Source organism: Gigantopelta aegis, chromosome 6 (assembly GCF_016097555.1).
Source record: "Gigantopelta aegis isolate Gae_Host chromosome 6, Gae_host_genome, whole genome shotgun sequence".
In the NCBI taxonomy this organism is placed as follows: domain Eukaryota; kingdom Metazoa; phylum Mollusca; class Gastropoda; order Neomphalida; family Peltospiridae; genus Gigantopelta; species Gigantopelta aegis.
This window is the reverse complement of record NC_054704.1, coordinates 45,179,905-45,199,218: the sequence shown is the minus strand read 5'-3', so window position 1 is coordinate 45,199,218 and position 19,314 is coordinate 45,179,905. Positions and strand designations below refer to the sequence as shown.

The 19,314-nt window shown below is 35.1% G+C and overlaps 1 protein-coding gene across 3 annotated transcripts; it reads right to left on the bottom strand.

The window, feature by feature from the left end:
• Positions 1–146: 146 nt before the first annotated feature.
• Positions 147–19,005, bottom strand: LOC121375741. 3 transcript variants are annotated; one of them, XM_041503354.1, is made up of 12 exons: positions 18,948–19,005; positions 17,440–17,578; positions 16,752–16,879; positions 16,398–16,535; positions 14,125–14,228; positions 12,307–12,335; positions 6,550–6,630; positions 5,585–5,686; positions 3,659–3,777; positions 2,904–3,162; positions 1,627–1,873; positions 147–313 (listed from the first exon to the last, which is right to left on the bottom strand). In XM_041503354.1, exons 1-12 carry the CDS (start codon positions 18,954–18,956, stop codon positions 202–204), a joined length of 1,467 nt encoding a protein of 488 aa, XP_041359288.1. In that variant the 5' UTR covers positions 18,957–19,005; the 3' UTR covers positions 147–201. The 3 variants fall into 3 exon arrangements, with proteins under 3 accessions (XP_041359288.1, XP_041359287.1, XP_041359289.1); XM_041503353.1 differs by lacking the exon at positions 18,948–19,005 and adding an exon at positions 18,176–18,509; XM_041503355.1 differs by lacking the exons at positions 5,585–5,686; positions 18,948–19,005 and adding an exon at positions 18,176–18,508.
• Between the last annotated feature and the right edge of the window lie 309 nt (positions 19,006–19,314).

The following is a 19,314-nucleotide window of genomic DNA, read 5'->3' as shown; positions in this document are numbered from 1 at the left end:
TTATTTATTTTATAAAATAAAACATGTTTTAAGGCATTCGTAATTCACACGAAACATGTCGTATACCCTCAGGATAATTCGGAATGTTTTCAAATTATTTTTAAATCACTGGCAGGATTCTGCAAGTAAGGTTTTGATTGGTGGACATGAGCTCCAACTGGCTGTCTTTAGATCCACATGTAATAGTGGAACTAATTTTAATTAGATTAAAAAACTGTCACATCTTTTCATGTCCAAAAAGTAGGCCACAGCTTGATCATAATATGTCTTATTGAGACAGTAGTACAAGTTCCTATCAAGTGGAATCTTCTTCCTGTATGAAAGAAACAAAACTAAATTACTGTAAATCATGAAACGTTTGTTATATAATTATATAAAAAAAAAAAAAAACCCACACACAAACCCCCACACACCATAAAACCCCACCCACCCAGACCCCCAACAACAACAATGTAAAAATGCCAGATATGGTCTTTGATATACTGGCACTGGCTCTGAAGGGAAAAAAATCAATTAGAGAGAAAGTCCACTCTGGTCCACTTAAGTACACTTAAGTACACTTAAGTACACTTAAGAAAACAAATATAGTAGTACAGGGTTTAAGTGACACTTGCAGTGCACTTAAAGACTGCTAAAGTTAATAACACTATTACTGTATAACATTTAGTGACATATAAGTAAATTTAAGTACACTTAAGTACACTATAAGTCACAGTTAAGTAATACTTAAGTAGAGTGAAAATTATTTCACTCTAACTTATGTTATCGTCTCCAGAAAACTGTTAAATATAAGAAAGTGGAACCATTTTGCTGGGGCATTTTAACTTACTGTAAGTATATAATAAATAAATTTCATGTTTTTTTGTCAAATAAGTTATATAAATCTCGTAGTTTGCAATCATATAACACTCGTCGCAAACGCGTGAGATATGATTGCAAACTTCATCTGAAAATTTAGACAAAAACAAAATATCCTTATTTACTGTATGTTTAGCTAATGTCTGTCACTTTGTTGATAAACAAATGTACATGCATGAATGCTAAACATGCATTTAACATGTGATATATGCTGTACTCCATTGTGAAAAGGCTCCAGCCAGTTTTCAGTTGATATTACATATGTGAGCTTAATATACAACACTCAATAACCCAAACCCATGAATTCAGTTGTTTGGTTATTTATTGCCTCTCAAAATACATGTAGTTATCCAACATCAGTCAAATGTGTTATTATTTCTTTCCATATGATTTTTACAAATACAAATTTGACTGGTGCGTTTTCATTGGAGTTCAGTGTATTTCGTCTTGAAAATCCAATCCAATAGAAATCCAATCAGATTCATTCGTTTGTGTTGAATTAGAATTATCATTTTAAAACAGTCGTGTGCTTTTCATACCTTGGGTAGTCAGAAGTGTAACATATTTTTTTTAAGCTTTGAAATGACAAATACAATGTAATACATTTTAATGTGATCTTAATAAAGATATTGAAGTTAAAAGATATTGAATGATGGTAGCAAAATTATTGTTAGTAACATAGTCTATAATGGATAAATAATTAAAAAAATATGCTTGTATTTACAATTTCAAGAACAAAAACAATTTTCAAAAAACCTTTCTACTTACACTGTGCCATCACAGAAAGCAACATCAAACGAGTCTGTCGATTTATGGATGTGGGTCACCTGACCAGGCAGGTATTCCATTGTCTTGTCATTAGCAATGGCAAGCACGTACCCATTTTCCTTCAGTGGGGGATGTTGGGTGAATGCACCAAAAATGTGTATTGGATTTTGGGTTTCTGGAGAATGAGAACAATCGGGCCACTCGATAGTGTAGTTTTGGCCTACACGGTCTTTTTCCTTGACGTTAGCTGTGGAAAACAATATATGCAAAACAATTAAACCACCAAAACAACTAGTAGCTTAACAAGCATTCTAAGACTACTGCTAAAGCAATACATGCCCCCTATACCGGCCCCAGCTAATTTTTGTATGTCCTAAGTTCAAGGGCCATAACTCCATTAAAGTTAAACTTGATCTGTAACAGTACATGATAAGGCTGTATTTAAAATTTCACCTCAATATCTTCAGGCATTGAAAAAATATTCATCTATCCTAAGTTCAAGGACAATAACACTATGAAAACCTTGGTAAATCGCCATGAAAGGAGACGAAACCGGCTGGTCCGCAAGAGAACTAACTAGGAACTTAATAATTAGATCATTAAAAAAATGGACAAACATCTCTAAGCTGAATACCTCTGATGGTTCAAAACTTTAGCTAGTTTCCAGGGTGGAATATAATGTAACCAGTAATACATTATAACCACAACTATTGAAATGCACACAATACAATGCAACCCTAACACAGATTGTGTGTCAAATAAATCAATACACTGTGAAATTCTAGAATTGTATAATAATGATTATTAATTAGACCTTGACATGTACTTTTATCAAACAAAGGAACAAAGTAAAGTCATCTTTAAGTCTAAATATTTAGGTTAACTAAAATTAAAATAGCTTAACTAATGCACAAAGTACATGTATGAGAATTTAAAAACTGTTCCGTTATAGGTTATAGTGAAAATAAAATCAATGGACTACCAGGTTAACATGTCTTGTCTTTTTGTGTGTCTGTAAGTCTGTGTGTATGTCTATCTGTTAATATACAACATTTAAAAAACTATTTTTTCACTATTGCAGGACTATAGGAACTGGTGGGGGAGGGGGTTGTACCTCCCCAGCTGAGGACAAATGTTTTTGTTTTTTTGTGTTACTCTATATAAATAAAGATAAAAATATAGATTGTGCACCCCCTCCCATTACAGACTTTGTCCTCCAGATATCGTTCCTAGGGGCCTGTATTGTAAATTAATTATTTGTGTATAATTCAACTCACCTAACACATAAACCCCCGTCACATCATTTCGTACAACAGCTGCTGTACCAACCCATCGGTTTTCACATCGATGTATGTCCTCGACATCGTATCTGTACTTATGCTGGCTCAGTTTGAACACTTGGTCTTTGGACACTGTGCCTTCTTCGAAGTCATAGAAACGGACTTCCATGCTCTTGTCTGGCAAATCTCTAACCACCTGACCAGGCGCATAGCTCAAGCAATAAGCGGGGTAAGCTGCCACAACATAATCATTGACCTGGAATAAATACATAATTATATTGTTTTATAAAATATGATACATTATTCATGTTGATTAAAGTAGATAAAAACCTTCCGCAAAACAACGAATGACATGAAACAAATACATAGGTTTATAATATATGATAATTTATTCATTTTAATTAAACTGGATAAAAACATATTAAAATAACAGTTTTTAAAACACCTGTCACTGAATTACAAAAATGATTCAACTAACAAAATTACATATTTATTAATAAATGTAAAGGTCAGAATCTGACAAATTTAACATCTTGCTAAGAATGGTGTCATGCACTTGCACATCCAAACCTAGCAATAATTAAAATATCTAATAAAAATCGGAGATTCAGTCTGCAAAATGTACAACCTAGTAATAATTAAAATAACCATGATTATAGTATTCAGGGTTACATTCCAAGGGTTTTCATGACTTCTGTGTAATAAGCAAACATGGTGGGGTGTAATTTTCATTAGGATTTCTGATGCAATACCTGAATAATGTTTTTACCATCATCTTCATATGTGATAATGTTCTCTCGCCAGATCTGTTCAACATCTCCCATACTGTCTTCAACTTGATACAAATAGTTGTCACAGCTTAGAATAGTTCCTGAAACAATGGAATATAAGCATACACATATTTAATAACAGATTCAGACTGAAATGTGCACACTGGCAAGTGCTGGAAAATATCACGTTATGATGCTACAGGAAAGATTCTTCTTAACATGCAGATAGAATATGAATAATATAATTACTTAGAAAATGTACTGTGTATATGCCAGGGCTTTAGATCTCACTAATTTGGGCACACCGGAGACTTTTGTCTTTTCTGAGTGCTAGAAGGTCATTTTAATTCAGTGCTGTCTTTGACAGCTGCTGTAGAGTTGTCAATATTCAAAAATGCATTTCAAGTTATTTTAATCTAATTACTCTTAACATTTCAGTATGTTTGAGTTAAAATATTTATATTTTGAGGTGAGCTGGTTTGTAGTTAATTCGAGCATGATTATTTGGGGCATATGTATTTTGGGCACAATGTTTATTGACTTGACTTTGATGCAATCTGAAGTCCTGTAAGCACTGATGAATAAACGCACAAGAAGAATTCTACCTAATTTGTAAAACAGACTTTTTACTTGGTTCTGTGAGAGTCCAGTTTATCAGATGGGTTTCTCTTAGCTTAGTAACTGGTTTAACCTGTCCATATACCACTAGGTTTTTGAACACGCCTATTCGAGTCCGGCCTCCGATATGATCAGGGGTCTGACTCGGGACAGGGATGGGTTTCTCTATATAGTACTTATATAGTTCGCCATAAAGTATTTCATAACTTTCTGTCATGAAAGTTAATTACCATATTATTTAACGTTTCTGCCTCACTTGGCTGCATTTATTTGTTCGCCTTTAGCATAGTTTGACACCCAATATCCGATGTATTTTTCATGCTGGGGTGTCATTCACATGGCTCCAGGTATAACATTTTTCTGAATGTATTAAAATCAGTGTGTATACAATCAGTCTACAAACAGAGCAAGTAACAAACATCTGTAGTATCTGCAACCATCTGGAGAATCTAGATTAGAATTCTACTCTACGAGGAAGTCGGTTATTGTGAAGCACAACCGACTTGAGAAAATATACAAGTGTGCATGCAGGGAGAGGGGTTTCAGGGGTTGAAATCTGCTCACTGCTCCAAGGGAATTTTCTTTTTAAAAATATTTTTCAGGGTAGGATGATTTAATCACCCCATACAAAAACACTTTGCTACAGATCCGTCCCTGCACAATTTCCTACACTCGTGCCTCTACAGGATCACCTAGGTAAATGGCAACGTTCTGTTACAAATATTAATTACTGTTAACATTTATGCCCCACTGTATTCCAGATACAAAACTCCTATAATGAATGAATGTTTTATGATACCCCAGCACTAAAACACACATCAACTATTGGGTGTCAAACAAAGATAAACTTGTAATTCCTTTAAGCATATTAAAGGGACAGACCCTAGTTTCTAAACACTAAGGCATATTTTTCACTATTAAAGCCGTTTACGATAACTGAAATAAAACATTACTTATATTTTATTCTTTAGATTATCCATTTCCGTACATCCGAGGTGTTTCTGGTCATCCTGGTGCTTCTAATACCACAAAATGCATTTTTTATATTTTTAAAACCGCATGTGCATCTAAGAAATAACAGTTATGGAGCAAAGTTTTTGTCTATATTTAATGATATTACACCATTTCAACATCCCAGACTCTTGTAACACTCTCTTGTAACGTTATCCAAATGTGTTACAGGTTTATAACTTAATCAAACTTGGTGTCCATTTTTACGGCTTGAAACTAGGGTCTGTGCCTTTAATATTAGTTTATACACTTGGCACACAAATAGAGTAAGTAACAAACCTTTGTAGTACCAGCAATCATCTGGCCATTTGGCTAATACCTCTGTTTTTACTTTCACTTTGGGTAGCAAATTTCGCAGTTTCAACCGGGGTGATTTAGTGACTGTAAAATGCATACACATTAGATAACAAGTGCCATAAAATAACCTATCACAACAAATAACTCCATTTTCATTATATTCATTACAATTTAGTCCAGCCAAAGCAATGTGATTTTTCATTTCTTGATGAATGTAAAAATAACATCGTCAGAGAACATATCTGATGACATCACTTTATACAGTCAGAATAAAATATGATCTTGTTGGTGTTCTTATTAATACCTGTAAGTATGTTTCAAATTTAAATATAAAGATTGTCTGTAATTTCACTTAGGTTCATCTGGGTATAAACAAAACAAAAAACCCAGAATGGAAAACCTGTGTGTGAACAGCTTTGCTGATTTACACAGTTTGTACATGCTTTGTTTTCTTCGTACCCTGATAAATTTAAAAGAAATAACAGACAATCCTTAAATGTTATAAAGCTTTGCATCAAACAGCAGTGGTCAATCATTCGTTTGTTCATTCATTCATTCATGTGTTCATCCATTCAGTCATTGAAGCCACTACATGAATTCAGGCATGGCTGATCATTCATTCATTCGTACATCCATCCATCCATCCATCCATTCATTCATTCATCCATTCATTCACTGAAGCCACGCACTATATCACTTCAGGTAGTGATAACTAGCCAAGTCCACTCCTCTGAAAAGATTTCAGTCATATTAAATCTTGTAGATCTGAACACTCCATTTTCAGCACTACATTATGAAAACTATACACTGGAGCACACTCATAATTATAATCGTTGGAAAATTCTGGACATCTTCAATAATTATTTGTAAATGCCTTTTAGGAAGGACCACATCCTAACCCCTTCTTCTTCCTTCTACAAAAGGGATTGGAACACACAGGATCTAACCTCGTTTTTCTTTAACCACTTTGTCTTCAATAACAGGTCTACGAGAAATGCTAGCAGGATCCTTTTTTGACACATCATCATCTGAAAAGAAAAACAGAAATGTTTTGCTTATGCATAATATTATAGCAGTTACACTTTATTACAAACACGTTTGATCACAACAAAAGAATATTTAATAATAAATGGTTTCATTCAAGAATTATCATGCAATTCTTACATGGGACACATTATTTTTTTTTAATTGTTTCAAACCTCATCTACATAAGGTATTTGAGATACATACCAAGAAGCTTGTAATAACATCAATAATATTTTCAATATTTTTGGTTTGTGTGATGTTATATTACACATTTACTTTACACCAGTGATACATTTTAGGGTCATAATTAAAAAGACCTTGCGAAGTTAAAGAAAATGTATCTGTCTTTTCATTTGCTGTTCTTCCGGTTGTTTTTGGAGATACAGTGCTTTCTCTTTCCATTGCTGTTGAATTAAATGGTTAATTTCCAGTTAGTCAATCAATATAAAACATATTGTATATTCAATGAAAATTAGGTCTATTGTAATTTGCCAGACCCTCTCTGAAGAATTAAAGAAGAAACCCACAACCATCACATGCCTTTGTTTATTATAGTTTACTAGTTAAGTCTTGTACATGCATGTTTTCTCATATATACATGGCAGCACATACCACAGCTTTTGACATACCAGTCACAGAGTATTCATTCCTACTTTGAGCTTCCAGCCATGCAGTTGCTCTCCCCCCTCCACTTTGGGGGCTACGATCAACATGCTTGGCCATTTGGTCAAGTACCATGTTCAACATGATGGGAACTCGCCTGTTCTCAACCTTACATATGCTGACAATAGACCGCATCATTCCACCAGTAGGCGGAGAATTTCTAGTATTGTTTCTAAATCCACTAGCCATGGGATCAATGATTCAAAAATTTACTAGCTTAAATTAAAAATTCACTAGTCCTACTTTACTTTAAGTTAAAATATAATTATACTAAATACTAGTGATAATCAGATATGTCACCTAGAGAGGGAGATAGAGCATAAACACTATAACATTGGGGATTGAGGTGGGGTCAGGATATTCATATTTATCATCCATTAAAGGCTTTTGTAGGAGGTATCGCTGGCACTATAATCTTGATTGGTCAAACTTTAATCACAAGACAATGTTTTGTTACGTCACTGTGTTTGTTTCAGCGCTAAACCTACCATTAGTGACGTCACACCACTGCCGTTCTGCTAGTTAACGAGTCTACCGCTGACATTCAACCCACGTTACTGACATTGTTTACAACTGTTACAAATGAAAAGAATGATAATGGATGATAAAAAGAATACCGCATCGTGTCTTGTGATATCATAATTTATCAGCACTTGTTGATAAAAGTATAAAATCCTCGGCAAGCCTGGGATTTCATACTTTTATCAACTCGTGCTGATAAATTATGATATCACAAGAGACTCGGGGAGTATCCTCTATTTACAAAATAGACTTAACTGCAACATTTGACCTTTTTCCTTCTTTTTTTTACTAGCTGCCGGGCATGGCAATAGTAGTTACTTACTAGCCCAACACTGAACATAACTAGCCATGGGAGTGGGACTACCATAATCTAGAAGCCCTGCTGCACTTTATTACAAATACATTTGATCACAACACAAGAATATTTAATAATAAATGGTTTCATTCAAGAAGTATCATGCGGGGCTGATTTTGTACATTGTCTTTAATTCTCTTTGCAGCTCGTGCTGATTTCTGCATATACAGTATACAATATATTATGTTCGTAGTAATATTCAGACACTGTGATAATGTGGAAATGAAAGTGGTTTATTATAAATATATACATGTATTTACAGTAATGTGTAACTTGAAGTAGAGGGCGGGACGTAGCCCAGTGGTAAACCGCCCGCGCGATGCGCTGTCAGTCTGGGATCGATCCCCATCGGTGGGCCCATTGGGTTATTTCTCGTTCCAGCCAGTGCACCATGACTGGTATATCAAAGGCCGTGGTATGTACTACCCTGTATGTGGGATGGTGCATATAAAAGATCCCTTGCTGCTAATCGGAAAGAGTAGCCCATAAAAAGTGGTGACAGCGGGTTTCTTCTCTCAATATGTGTGGTCCTTAACCATATGTTTGATGCCATATAACCGTAAATAAAATGTGCTGAGTACGTCGTTAAATAAAACATTTCCTTCCTTTATCACAAACCGGCCTCAGTGGCATCGTGGTTAGGCCATCGGTCTACAGGCTGGTAGGTACTGGGTTCGGATCCCAGTCGAGGCATGGAATTTTTAATCTAGATATCAACTCCAAACCCTGAGTGAGTGCTCCGCAAGGCTCAATGGGTAGGTGTAAACCACTTGCACCGACCAGTTATCTGGTTCAACAAAGGCCATGGTTTGTGCTATCCTGCCTGTGGGAAGCACAAATAAAAGATCATTTGCTGCCTGTAGTAAAAGAGTCTATGTGGCGACAGCGGGTTTCCTAAAAAAAAAAACAGTGTCAGAATGACCATATGTTTGACGTCCAATAGCCGATGATAAGATTAAAAAATCAATGTACTCTAGTGGCGTCGTTAAACAAAACAAACTTTACTCTTTTTTTCCTTTATCACTAGTATGTGAGGATTGCCTCAAATATCCTTGAAAGACTGAGTTTAATAATATTGGCAACAATGCCATGGTAGTTGAGGTAAAAAAAAAAATATATATACAGTGGACTCTGTCTAAACCGGACTCACTTCGTACCGTCGAAATAGTCCGGTTTACATAGAGGACCGGTTTAGACAGAGTTCACCCAGAGTTATGGTTCTTGAATGATCGACAATGACATTTGATCCCATGTTTTGACTGTAGATTTGAATCAAATTCTTGTATTAATTTGATTTTAGTTTCTAACGAAAGTACGATACGTTGTCGTTTTTGGGGTCGTTCCGCCATTATAAATGAAATAAGATAACACAAAATATACGTATGTGTGTATGTATGCCCACAAATGACTGTCAGGTAAGATGTCGGGAATTAACCTGCTTATATCAATTTAATGTTCAAGCACGCTCGTTGCGAGCACGATTTAAAAAAAAAAAAAATTAAAATTAAAAACGTTTATACAAATGATTAGATAAAAATACTAATTAATGGTTAAATAAACTTTATTTACAAGGAAGTTAAAAAGTGTTTATACAAAGGGTTAAAAATATACGAGCGATTCGCACCTATTTATACATGCGTTAGGTTGACAAGTATAACTCGCCGAATTCATAAGAGTGAAATCAGTTAGGTATCAACACACACATTAATATTAATCCGATTGATCTAACAACCTACCGCAATAAGAGTAAACTTCCACCCCCGTGGAAATCCGGACTTACCATAGTGGGCCTCCCGCCTGTTGGATCGCCTGATTGCCGGTGGCGCGGTGCTCCCCGCTTTACGAATCCTTCATCCTCTAGGGCCTAATTAATAAAATAAAAATATATATATATATATAAATACTATTAGTAATTAATTAACTATATTATATAACTATTTAGATTTGCCCGATCGAAATTTTAAGTAAGTGCACCTACTAATTATATAGTAAAATAATAGAAAGATATAAGGCCTTTATTTACGGTGCTAATATAAATATGATAGTGATAATATATAAATATGCTAGACCCCTAATTATAAATGATATAACTATTTAAGTTTGTAAGTGGTCATACCACAACATTTAAAAATTACCCCATGCATTTTTACAACTACCCATCCCCCCCCCCCCCCCACCCCCCTCCCGCCCCGGAATCGACAACTGGCGATGTCAGAGGCTGAATCCGGGGTGGGCGTGCCTGAACCCTCGTGGATAGGGGCACGTAAATATAGTTACCCATACCCATTTTGTATTTGGCGTCCTGATTACTTGGCAGTTGACGATCTTTGTTCAACTAATTAATCAGCCCGTCGTTCAGTCAAATCCCAATCCGGTGTAGACAGAGGTAATTAATGCATGAACGGTTCTTTCGTTCTTGATTTTTGATCCGGAGTCCGGAGTAGACAGAGTACGGATTAGGCAGAGATTTATACCTAAGAGATAAACGGTAGCTGAACGGGACTTTAGAAATGGACCGGTTTACGCAGAGATCCGGATTACACAGAATCCGGTTTAGACAGAGTCCACTGTATATATCAGGCACCTGTGCAGGAAATTGCTGGAGGTTCTAGACTGGCGAGCGAAGTTCAAAGATGATTCTCCTGAAAATGCTTTTTAAAACAAAAATTTGCTTTGAGCAGCGGGGATGATTTTGTACATTGTTTAGAAAATATACAACACCTTGCATTACTCCATATTAATCTACATTGAGCCTGACCTTAGTAACAAAGTATATTTATATGTGTATATGGGTGTGGTTTTTTAAAAGTAATTGATGAACTAAAATGAAAAACATATTTACTATTTACTAGTATTTGAAAACAAATGCTAAATCATCAGAATGACTGACTGACTGAATGAATGAATGATTAATAACACCCTTGTATGAAAAATACACCGGCTATTGGGTGTCTCATTAGTATCACTATTAAAGCCGCACACCCTAGTTCCATCCAGCGAAAATAAATTATAATTTGGTTAATCTACAAACCTGTAACACACACTTAGATCACGTTTATATCAAATGGAGTGAAAAAGCAGGTTTTATATCGATAAATACCATGGGAATCCCATGTCCCAATTGCTTGAAATAATTTTGAAAGTTAGTATTCTGATGGCACCGGTAGATGTCGCTCGAAGCACAACAATGCCTACGTCACGAAAAATTTCACAGACTTGGGGTGCGTTCCTTTCACCTCTCCTGGACATGTTCCAACTGTTCTGTCCTGGTTGTATCCCCTCTCCAGATATCGTAAGACTTGGCAAAATTATTGGTTTTAAGGGTTTGTAACGTTTTGTATTGAGACACTTACTTGTCTGAACTTTATTGTTACTGAAAATGTTCACGAACTGTGAAGAAATATCTCACAAATGAACAACAAGCAAACGACAACAAATCGGATGTTGATTGAGCGAACCGTGCACGAGAAAACAAACCGTGCGGCATTTTAAGAAATACAAAAAATGCATTTCGTGGTTTTACAAATATCAGGATTACCAGGATTACCAAAAAGCACTTCAGGTGAATGGAAATGTGTATTCTAAATAATAAAATGTAAGTAAAGTGCAATTTTATTTGTGAAAAAAATGGGTTTAATAGCGAAAAACAACGCCGTAATGGTTAACAACTAGCCGTAACTAGGGAGTGTCCCTTTAACGTTATCAACTTACTCCATCTTTCTTTTTCAACTCGTTTATGGTGGGCTGTTTTTCTTTAGGGTCTTCATGTTTTGTATTTTCCTGTTCCACCTCTGAAGATTTACACAATTACGATGATGTTTAAAGTATTTAATAGGACAGACAAGTCAGGTTCCTGGGTTGCATATCCTGGACAGCATGCCTGAACCTTATTTGCAAAGAATTACAATTCATTATTTTATTACCACTTTCATAATATGCAGAATGTTTTAAATTGATAATATTATCTGATAATAGTAATATTTTATTTATAAACTGCATTGTGAAACTTAATGATTTGTTATAATGTGGAATGAAAAAGTATAAGAAATCTTCCTTGAATACCAAATAACATAAAGACATCTTCATTCGAATCTGCATTTTTACAAAGGTTGTATTGATAAAAAATTATAATTATTACCTTCATTTAGAGCTTTGGAATTCGGAGACCTATGAAATAGAAAATTATAGTTAATCATCAAGTACATATCAAGTATATAAACAGAAAATAATAAACAAACAACGAAAGATGTCTGCGAAATCTGTAGACATGTATTGCTTTTGCAAATAAGCCTTTAGTTAACCAATTAAAGGATTAACTTCGAACAATAAAATCTTCTATTTTCATATTTTGTAAATGAAACAGGTACCAATCGTAGATGTCTGTAACCAAGTAATGATTAGACTGACGATGAATGCGCCTTGTTTAATATATTTAATGATGTTTTCAAAAAACATATTTAATGTATGTACGTGTATTTGTTTTTTTTAATAATAATTTGCAATACATTAATTATTTAAATGCTATCCAGTCATCAGTTAATATTAGTTAGTATTTTTTCTAAAAAATATTTTTCCTACATTTATTTTTGTAACATAATTATATAAATGCATCGTGTTGAGGTGTATCTTTGTGCCAAATATGAACAATGTACACCTCGGCATTAACATTCGGGCTTTGTTTTTGTCTCCGGGCTCCGTGCTGCATATAGGCTGACCGCATTTGGCTCAACGGATCATCGTCGGTGTACTAAAGTTCAAACTGATAGGGAAGTACCCCTAACGGATTTTCTCCTTCTAGGTAGCATTAGAATAAGCCTTTAGGATTTTCTCCTGCTAGGTAGCATTAGAATAAATAGACAAATGCGACAAGTCCGAAATGTCCAAACTAACGTCCGATAAGAATTAGCTATTTTCCGAAGAATCATTACATGCTGTCGCCATGCTAACCTACTAATGAATGATTGGAATTCACCTGATGCTACGTCACAGGTCAGATGCGGGTCAAATCAACTGGATCAGTGTTTTCCCCCGAGCGTTTTACAAAAAGTCGCTTTATTAATAATTGGGGTGGTATTTTTGTTTTTTATGGTTAATAATGTAATCTTTATGTATTTATTTTATATACTGTGTATTAATAATGTGCCATGATTGTGGACTTTTAATAAAGAGTTTGAAATTGGTTGAAATTCCTGCTGGATATTCAGTCTGGTAAGTTATAAATTCTGCCAGCCCGAATCAAAACTTACCGGACTGACTGACTCAAACTAATTTATCAATATAAATGTAAAATAATTGCCAGTCCAATGGGATGACACGCAAACAATATCTCCCAGCCTATGGTGATGATGACTGGCAAAAACCGGTCAGGACGGCACTATTTCGATCCCTGTAATATTACGACAGTGGTTCAAATCCTGTCAAAGCTGGCTCACACTTTTATTCATGTTTTTCATCTATCACCTTCTGCCTATCATTCTCATTATCTTAATATAAAAAACTTTCCAATTTCTCCCATGATTTCAATCTGTTTCGACCCTCTCTGTCAGTTTCCTCCGACTCTGTCTTCTGAGCTGTCCACACCAACGCCTACCAGTCTCAACTTCCTCCGTGGATGCAGTCTCTGTGTACTTATCCCTGCACCCGCCTGACATCCTTGTCCTCTGCTGCTAATAAAGCTGGTCTGACCCACAGCACAAACTAATGGCCACCGGTAGTAGGGGAGCATAGCAAGTGGTTACAAATTCCTCTGAACAATGCCAGAGGTAACTACTGAACACTGTCCGAAGTGTTCAGACTATAAGTCCACAGCTAAAGCTGGTGGAAAATGACAGGTGTGTGGCATGAATAGCCACAAGAGACAAGCAAAAGGAGAGAAAGGAAAGGGAGCAATGGAATAGGTGGTTTTTTAAAATGTTTAATTTGAGAAATGCACCACAAATATTATCTAATAGATCACCTGTAACTAACATCACTGCCACTCTGATGTAGCCGAATGTGTTTCACAGTGAAGTTGTATGTTATCGGACTTATCTTGACCAGATTTATTCTTGTTGTTAATACCTAAAAACACGAACATACTAATAAGTAGATAATAGTTACACAATCAAAGCTTATTGTAAAATCATTTTTAAAATTTTTAATTTATTCAATACAGCAAAACTGAAAAATTAAAAAAAACAAAAAAACATTTGTAAATTTGTTAAAAAAAATAAAATTGTAAAATTTAATGCAGTTATAAGACATTTTCAGTTTATTAGACATTTTATTTTATTTTATTCTCTAGTGTTTAAATAAGAAATTGGTCATAAACAGGGCTCAAATTATTAACTATTTAGTCGCAAATGTGACCATACTTTTATATCCACACCTGAATAAATTGCTTTAATGACATTGTGTGACATGCTTTGACCATTTTTTTATTATGATTTATTTAGAGTCCTTTACCAATCACAAAGGCATGCCAAAAGCACTTTATTGTAACATGTAATATAGAAGATATAATGAAAAAGCAGTTTATTGTAATATAGAAAGAATTTTTTTTTTATACAATCCACTGGCCATGGAATCAGTGATTCTAAAAATGTACTAGCCAAAATTCACTAGCCCTACTTTACTTTTAGTTAATACAATTTTACTAAATGATAGTAATACTAATAATCATATATGCCACCTAAAGAGGGAGATACATCTTAAAAGCGCTAACATTAGGAGGTTGGGGTGGAGAAGGATATTCATAATCATATTTAAAAATAGACTTAACTGCAACATTTGAACAAAAAATTTCACTAGCCGTCGGGCATGGTAATAGTAGTTATTTTTGATCACACAAATCAGGGTAGGGGTGGGGGGAGGTTTTTTTTTTTTTTTTCTGTGAAAAACTTTATAAAACCCTGGAGACCAGGAGTAGCAGTCAACAGCGCATGCGCCTGGATGTTATAGTTCCTTCACTGGCCGCCAGATGGACCTGGTGATGGTTTAACCCGTTATGGTGCTTACGAAATTTGAATTGCTGCTATCCCGACGCATTTTTAACAGTTTTTAACAAACTAAAAAATAAAATAATTTCAGGGGCGGGCGCATTTTTCAGGTGCGGGCGGGGACGATCACCAACTCTTTTTTTATTTGGCCTTATGGCAAACCGCCAAACAGGACTAACAATTGTTGCACTTGGGCAGTTGGTTATTATAACCTTCGGATGAATTATTTAGGCGCAACGAACTATAGAAAGAAAGAAAGAAATGTTTTATTTAACGACGCAGACATAGATGAATCGGGGAATCGCAACACTAGCCATGCAATCCTTTTGTCACCACACTTGTCATGTTGGTTGTTAAGCGACTGTCGGTAATGATTTTTCAAGTACAGCTAGTGTTACCGCAACTGTTAAATGAACCGTGATACCAATCAAACAATTAGTGCACAAACGGGCCTCAGCATAAAGCGTTACTTTGAAAACGACTACCGTACATTTCTGAAAATTGGACAGTGCTGCGTTTTTTATTGTTGAAATATTCAAATTGTTCAGTAATAAATTCATGTAAATACAGATTAAGAATTTGCCATTTATTTATTTGATTTCTGTGCTTTTACGTGTATTACACAATTTGTATCTAATTCAACTTTCTAACTGATGTTACGGAAATGTCTGATGTTGACTGAATGGTTCGGTCGAACTACCCGATGGGTCGAACACTTTCTCGAGCACGGGGTTCGAGCCAACGGGATTTAACTGTATATATATATATATATATATATATATATACTTCTTTTTTGTATTACTCATAAAAAAACCTATTAATAATCTTCACTTGTCAGATACCAAAACTGCATACATATTCATAATCATATACATATGAAGGGTCCAAGGCAATAACCTGTGATGTCCAGATAGTCAGTATTATAAAGGTTGTGTATGTCAAGGTCACAATGACAAAATAATATATAAAACAAAACTATAATTATAGTACCTAGACCATAATAAGTTGTTAGTAAATCATTGATTACCAAAAGTGTTCTATCACGGTGATTCCTGTGGACCCTTCATATACATATATATATACAGTACATACATACACATACACATACACATACACATACACACACACATACATATACAGTACAAATACATATACATATATGCATACACATATACACATACATATATCCATATATACATATACATATTATACATACACATACGCATACGCATACGCATACGCACATACAAACCTTTTGTTTGTTGTACAAAATAACGGTATACACTGTTGGGTGCTGTGTAGGACAGGAAATGTATTCAACGATGCCTGGAACGTAACAGTCCATCTCTAAAGCAAGGCTGAACACTCGCTCCAAAACACAGTCTCTCACCTGTAGGACCAAACTGTATCTTACAAACAAAACAAAAACAGGTATAAATATAAATAAAAACCATCGCTACTGCTACAAAGTGGTGTGTGTGTGGGAGGGGGGGGGGGGGGGGGGCAAATATCGCCACCACCGCTTCCTATACCAATGTAAATGACATGTTGGCTGCTGAATATAGGTTTTTACCCAGACCATGTCAAAGAGACAGTTGTGGCTTACCTTAAGAGTTGGGACAGCTATAGCACCACTGATGGGAATGACAAAACATGTTGGTATAACATGTTCTGTACCAGTTGCTGTAAATTGTACAGTAACGTGGTCGTTAGTACAGCAACTCTTGACAACACCTACAAAAGCAACACATTTCATTACAAACGGCAGCATCAATAAAGCAATATCAATCACTTTGAATTGAACAATGTATTAAAAACATAATGTATCTCCAGAGTTGTCAATTTGTAAATATTTCAAGGCTTGAGATTCACCCTTAAGCTAGGGTTCAGGGGCATCCATTAGCAAAATGTAGTGGCTTTCCTCTGGAGACCACATTTGGTAATTGTGTCATTTGTAAACATTTAATATTAAGCAGCCATCCAAGGAAATATCGCCTGGATAGAAACTATTTTCCTTCTCTTGTTAACTTCATCTCTGTCATAATTTCCATTTCCCTATAGATGCCCAGTAGGCAATGATTATTTAATAAATGAATGTGTTCTGTTGGTGTCGTTAAACAAAACAAACGTTGCTTACATAACCAGGACAGAATACTTGGACCTTAATTAAATATACATATGAAGATATTTATTACGGTATTATTATTATTATTATGTAAAAAAAAAAAAAATACAAAATTATCAGATCATTTATACTATTATTTATTAAAATAAAAAAATAAAAAAATACGAACCAGGATAATACAAGCCATTTTCTTTGTTCTGTGCAATCGCTGACTGATTATGTAAAGTTTTCAGCACATAACAGTCAGATTGTACTATAATTTTGAAAATGTTTTCTTTATCCTCATCTTTTCGCCTTAATGGGATGACCTGATCAAAACAAAACAATATTCAAAATAATGTCTAATAAATATCTAGTAATTATCTGTGTCACTTTACTCTCTGAATTATGAAACAAAAACACGAATTTCTCAGAATTAAATGTCTCACCTCATAATAAAATTAATTTGGTAAAAGTAAAAAGTAAAATGACTGTCAGAATGGGGCTAAAATGTTCACAAGACCTTGCTAATTTTAACAGACAAAAAATAATGGGATTCAAATTAAAATAAATTAAAGGAAACTAAATTAATATTCACATTTCTTTTGTTGTTCGGTATAATAGTAAACAGGCCTACAGTTGCTTACATAAAATCATTTAGCATTCTCTAGTCTCTACATATATATAGGGACGTAGCTAGGATTTTTTCTTTCGGGGGTGGGGGTGGGTGGGCAACTGAGTAGTTAATAGTATAAAACTCCTTAAACTGTTAAGAAGAGAATTTTCTTTAAGTTTATAAAAACAAAATTCCAGATTTTTTTCTTGCCAAAACATGTAAAAAAATGCACACATCAAAGCTTAGTACCAGTAATAATTACCAATGCTATTACTGAACAGATTTGCTCTTGGAAACTATTGCAACTTACAGTCTTACGATTTTTGCATAAACCCCCATAGATCTTTGATGTACTGTTCAGAAATCTGGTCTTCAAACACTGATTGACAATGTCCGACATCTTTGTCCCGTATACCTGCACTCCGTTAACAAGCCATTCGCTATACAGAAGCTAGATTACACACGTGATAGATATCCTTTACTGCCAGTGACTTCGGCTGATCGCGTGTACATAATAATAATAGTACACATATTTCGTTAAAGTTGGCTGCCTTAGTACACGTTTGTGCATGCACCAGTGCTGTTTTGCTATAACATTACAAGTATTTCTTTGTCAGCATATGATAGGGGCGGTCTAACAATATGAAGAAACATACAAATGTGACCTTTAGTTAAAGGGACATTCCTGAGTTTGCTGCAATTTTCAAGATGTTATCAACTAACAGATATTTCCACTAAAGTGCCGTTTTCAAATAATCTGCATTTTTCAACAGAAAACGACTTTCTCATCATCTTAAAATCACTGTGTGTCTTTAATTGGAGGTGGCAAACAATTTCCCATTCCAACTTTTATCAATAATAAATTACAAAACAGATTATTTTAGTTTATTGCAAAACGACACGCTAATGCATTTTCTCAAAGTGTCGTTTTGCAATAAAGTGCCGAATTGCAATAAAAAATTAACAATTTCCCATTCCAACTTACTCTAATATGATCTCTGAGCTTAACTGAATACCCCAAACCAAATTTGGCATATCTTTTCATAAAATTTCAATGGACTTTCTCAGCCGATGTTACTTACCCTAAACATGGCCAAGTGTCCAATTCAACGCACTTCGTCAGTTGATGGCAGGGTTTTACCAGATGTCCATATACGGCGTTGGCCATGAGTCATTTCAGAACGTGTTCAGACACGTCTTGAGTGGGGGTCTCTGTATAATGAGAACCAGTCAACGGGGAGTGGAAAATTACAGAGGAAAATCCCCAAGGTTTTGCCAGATGTCGGGGGAAGGTTTGAAACGTGCCCATATACGACGTTGGCCGTGAGTCACCCCAGAGAGCGTGTTCAGACACGTCTTGACTTCGAGATAGCGTGGGGACGCTACCGTGGGGCCTATAAAAACCCCATATTCAGGACGCTTGCCATTCGCTCAGCGACACTGCTAGAG